Below are 4665 nucleotides of genomic sequence, written 5' to 3'. Positions count from 1 at the left end.
AATTTTCCCCAAATGTAGGCTGAGGTTGCTCATATTTGAACCAATGTGTGTAAAATAAAATGGTAAAATATATTACCCAACGCCATAGTTTGGCTGTAACACAATACATTAGTACGCAACTTCACAGTCATGTGTCCATTTACCTCGAATACCGGGTAAAATAACATACGGTGGAGAGTATATCCGAGAGCAAGCTTCAAAATAAGAAGGCACCCAGGAGTCATTTACCCAATGGTCATAACAATTTGGCTCCTGGTCCACGCCAAAATCATATGAGCCAAGCTCTACATTAAAAAAAAATGGAGTCTGGTAGGTAAAGCATGTTTTGTATTTAGCATGTTTAATGTGTACAATTAAAATTTAAATGACTCTTTTAGCTCTTTAATGGCTGCTGGTTCACATTGAGATACACAGGACCAGGAGCTGCTTTTTCCTAATGTGTGGCTCCTTGTCCAGATCTGCTTATTTTGAGACTTGTCCGAGAGTTGCATCCTGATTAAAAACTCTCTGTCCTGTTCTTTTTCTTCCCTGCCGCCTGATCACCATACCCATTTCTAGCTACCAATTTGGGCGCCATGACACGATCAGCTTTTGTCACGCTACTAAAATCCAATGTCTTCAACTGAGGCACTTTAGCCAGGACATATTGTCGATATCCCGACTCCTCTTCGATTGGGTTCCCGTGCAGCGTCAAATTACGCAGATTTTTTAACTTTGAAAGTTTATCCACTTCGCTTAGTTTTTCAATCCCGTTACCATGGAGATATAGAATTGTAAGTTTTGGATATTTGAGTAAAATTTCATCGACGGTCAAAATATAATTAAACGAAATGTCAATCCATGATAATTCTTCAGGTGTTTTCAGCAATAGTTGTACCAAACCATCGAATCCATCCCATTCTTGTACGAGATTATTGTTTAATTTCAGCGCGGTACTTTCAAATCTACCGTCTTCAGAACGTTTGACTTTCTTGACATTTTCGCGCGGTGGATAATCCCAACCAAGATCTATGTCCTTAAAAGAGCCTATGGAATAGAACGAAAAATCAAGCGGTGGGGCGATGTGCATATGCTCGCCAGAGTTGGGACCTCCGTTGTCGAGTTTGGAGGTTGCTTTACGCACTCTATACGCAAGTGCTTGTGGCGTATTTAAGTCTTTACGGCGAGGGGCATTATTAGTCGCTGCTTTGGTTGGTGATGATGATGTTTTGTTCGTTGCATGTAATTTTGAATCTGAATCATCAATTGGCGGAGTTGGAAATTGAAAGTAGACACCAGCCATTGTAAGAGAAATTGTAGGTACACGGTACCACACACTTCAGATAAACACGGCGTGCAGCTTAAATCCGGTTAAATACGGTACAACACTATGCATGAAGTGTCATCCAATCGTCAAATGTTTCTACTAGCGTGTGCAATGTAATTAAAATTGAACCCACTGGATAAATAAAGTATTTGGTCCAATTCAAAATGATCTTAAAATTTCCAAGTTGGCAACTTCAACGAAAAAGGTATGAAGTCACATCGTATATTTATGCATGTGTGACTGTCATCACAAATGTAACTATGGCTAAGCCTGGCAACGATCTTAGGAAACCCAACCATTTACGGTTTTTACAGCCGATGTGAAGTTTCCACTTGAAGGTTGTCTGGTTATGTACGACGGTGATGATGTAGTTACGGAACCTGTAGATTTAAGGTTAAAAAATTATAGTGTTAAATTTTTAAGCAAGCAAAGTTATCATTGAAATCACCAAACGTTTACCAGATAGAAGGTTATGATTTCAATTATAACCAACCAAAATCAATCTATAATTCGACCAATTTGATCATTTAGGCATACTACCATTCCCCCTTGACATGAAAATGTGTATCGGGTGCGGCTGTCAAGGGTCCATTTTCAGGCTGTTTGGAAGTTCCGCACTTAGGGTTCATGCTTTGATAAGATTCCAAAAAGTGTAGTATAAACAAAGATTTGCAGAAATGATTTTCATAGCTCCACAACCTACATTGTTGCTCAGTTTCAGCTCATCAAGCCTCAAAGTTATGTTGAAAGTTCAAATGCCCTTATTTCGTCGGAAAAATATACATATACATACATCTCTTTGAAAACGTTTGTGACGCGCAAAATTATATTTTCAAAGAAAAACTTTCGCGAAGCTACAGAAACAGAAAACTTACCGTCTATATCAGCATTATCACATCTAAACAAGATGAACCCAGGAGTGCAGATTTCTGAATCTTAATGTTGCTGTCGTCGACATTCCCAACAAGATAAATCATTACCGGTTATAACCGCTTCAATTGGGTCGTGATAGAAATAAATTGATATCTAATGTGCGTCTATCAGTTACACCGTTGCTTGTTATCAATATTAATAGTGCTCTGTTATCTACTGCTGATAGCAACAATTCACTTCACCAGAGCCGAGTTGTAAAACTTACTGTCGCGGGCCTTTTGGTTTGCACCGGCAAAGATATATCATAGACATAATGAAAGCATTGTTCATCTTCATAATAAATGCTCCAAATTCTGGAATAGACTAATTTCCGATTTTGATGTTATCACCTGTGTTTGCCGATTTAGACACAAGAAAAGACATGTGCAACAATATCAGTTGAAAAGAATGATTGAGTCGACTTCCTGAGTTACTAGTGCAGTGTGCATGCAGAGGATGATTTAAGGAAGCCCCATCATGCACTGTAAAAGTGTTTTCACTAGAGTTTCAACTGCCACTTTACTTTTCAAATTCCATTGAACTCTGTGCAAAAGATGTTGTTTTAGAATTGCCCGTGTGTCGTTATTACTTGGTCGATTTCAGATCTAAAGTGATGTATGCATGAAGGATAATTCACACCTGCTGTAGATAACATAAAATGTGAAATCGACCAACCTTTTGAAAGGGTTTTTATTGTAAATATATCTGTCCAAATTCAAATTTAACCATTCACGTGTGTATACAGTGGGCGGGCAGTGGTGTCGTGTTCACTCACACAGCTGTGCTAACCGCAAGACTTGCTGGGAAGTGCTTAAATCATCCTCTGGTGTGCATGCATGGCTTGCATATCCCCGAGGCCTTAGCGACGACTCGTTTTTCACACGATGACCAGAATCTTAAGGTTTAAGTAATCTCAAGATTAGGCATTATATATCTGTGACTATGAATAATTCCGAAGTTGATTAAATACGTTGAAATGGAATTACAGATTAGAAAACAATGTACATAGGCTACACAAAAAACGAGGGAATAATGGCAAATTATGTTCAAACTGAAAGTTCCAATTTTAATCGAACAAAACAAAATTTCAAACTCCTATGATTATTACACGCAGTGGTACAATTTTCTTCATAATTTCAAGTACCAAGTCTTACAGTAACACTATGGCTGTCGAAAGATTAAAAAAAAGAAGAAAAAAAAGAAGTACCAAGTCTTAAGGTTTCCTACTCGTGTGAACATTCCCGAGCCATAGCGACGAGTTACAAACCAATATTATATTTGAGCATTTAACAATGTTATGTAACTAATTATATGTTTGTTAATGGTACTGACGTAGTAAGACCAATAACATTTTAGTTGTGTGTCATTTATCTTTCCGGAGGCGGAGTGGTAGGGGCCTATTATTGCTGTAGTGTGTATATAGTAAGAGCTAACAAGGCTAAATACTAGAATAAATACAAAATCACAACACGCCATTTGGAATTCTCACCGTTCGTGTTTGTTTTGACCATATTCTGACAAAAGGTTTTTATGTTGAACAGAAATTCACTTTGTTTTGGTAGCTGTTCTTGTGTTTAACCATGTTAAATGATTCGATAGCAAATTGACCGATTTCAATATTCCAATCTTTGACTACTAAAGCAAAAAATCTAAGTGTTGCTCCCTAATAGCTCCTAATGTGCTGTCAAATGGCATTTGTTGCATACTGTACGGATGGAATGAGTTTCAAAGTTTTTTTTAAAAATTAGAGTGAATGTTTTCAATTGAAAAGGATTTGTCTCTGACTTAAGTCAAAGAAAAACAATGAAAATCAATCCTTCAATTGAAATTCAATCGGAAAAGATTTTAACTCGATAATCACTACTTTTGTTTGCCTAAAATGATTGAAAATTCAAAGTAGTCAACTGAACATTTGATTTGGTTCTTTTTAAGTAAACTATAACGAATGTCGGAATGTACGTACTGGAATAGCCTGCACCGTTTTAGTCGCCAAATTGTACTATTTTTTTTTAATTATAGCAAATTTTCAATACTAGTTACCGTTTAAGGGGGTACTACACCCCTGCCCAATGTTGTGCCTATTTTTGCATTTTTCTCAAAAATTATAGCGCATTGGTGACAAGTAAGATATGCATATTATAGGGGCAAGGGCTACAACTACTGCACTGAAAATTCAGCAACTCAAGGCAAGTAGTTATTGATTTATTGATCAAATATTGGTTTTCCCTCATTTTGACTGTAACTCCAAAACTGTTGTCTGTGCTGAAACAAAATTTCCAGTGCGATAGTTGTAGTCCTTGCCCCTATAATATACATATCTTACTTGTCCCCAATGCGCTATAATTTTGAGAAAAATGCAAAAATAGGCACAAAAATTGGGCAGGGGTGTAGTACTTTCTTAAGATTTGTTTCCATTATAAAGAATGTCAAATGTTAACCACAGGACC

General features: G+C 37.1%; 1 protein-coding gene across 1 annotated transcript; it reads right to left on the bottom strand.

Annotated features, from left to right (window-relative positions):
- On the bottom strand, positions 1–1377 carry LOC140162087 (leucine-rich repeat-containing protein 51-like). Its single transcript, XM_072185374.1, has one exon. The coding sequence runs from the start codon at positions 1280–1282 to the stop codon at positions 497–499; it is 786 nt and encodes a 261-aa protein (XP_072041475.1). The 5' UTR covers positions 1283–1377; the 3' UTR covers positions 1–496.
- Positions 1378–4665: the final 3288 nt, after the last annotated feature.

The sequence above is a fragment of the Amphiura filiformis genome, chromosome 10 (assembly GCF_039555335.1).
Source record: "Amphiura filiformis chromosome 10, Afil_fr2py, whole genome shotgun sequence".
Lineage (NCBI taxonomy): Eukaryota > Metazoa > Echinodermata > Ophiuroidea > Amphilepidida > Amphiuridae > Amphiura > Amphiura filiformis.
Note: the sequence above shows the minus strand (reverse complement) of the source record. Positions and strands in the feature narration are given on the sequence as shown.

Excerpts from the sequence above, each read along its gene's own strand:
- LOC140162087 (XM_072185374.1), bottom strand. The coding sequence starts at position 1,282 with ATGGCTGGTGTCTACTTTCAATTTCCAACTCCGCCAATTGATGATTCA.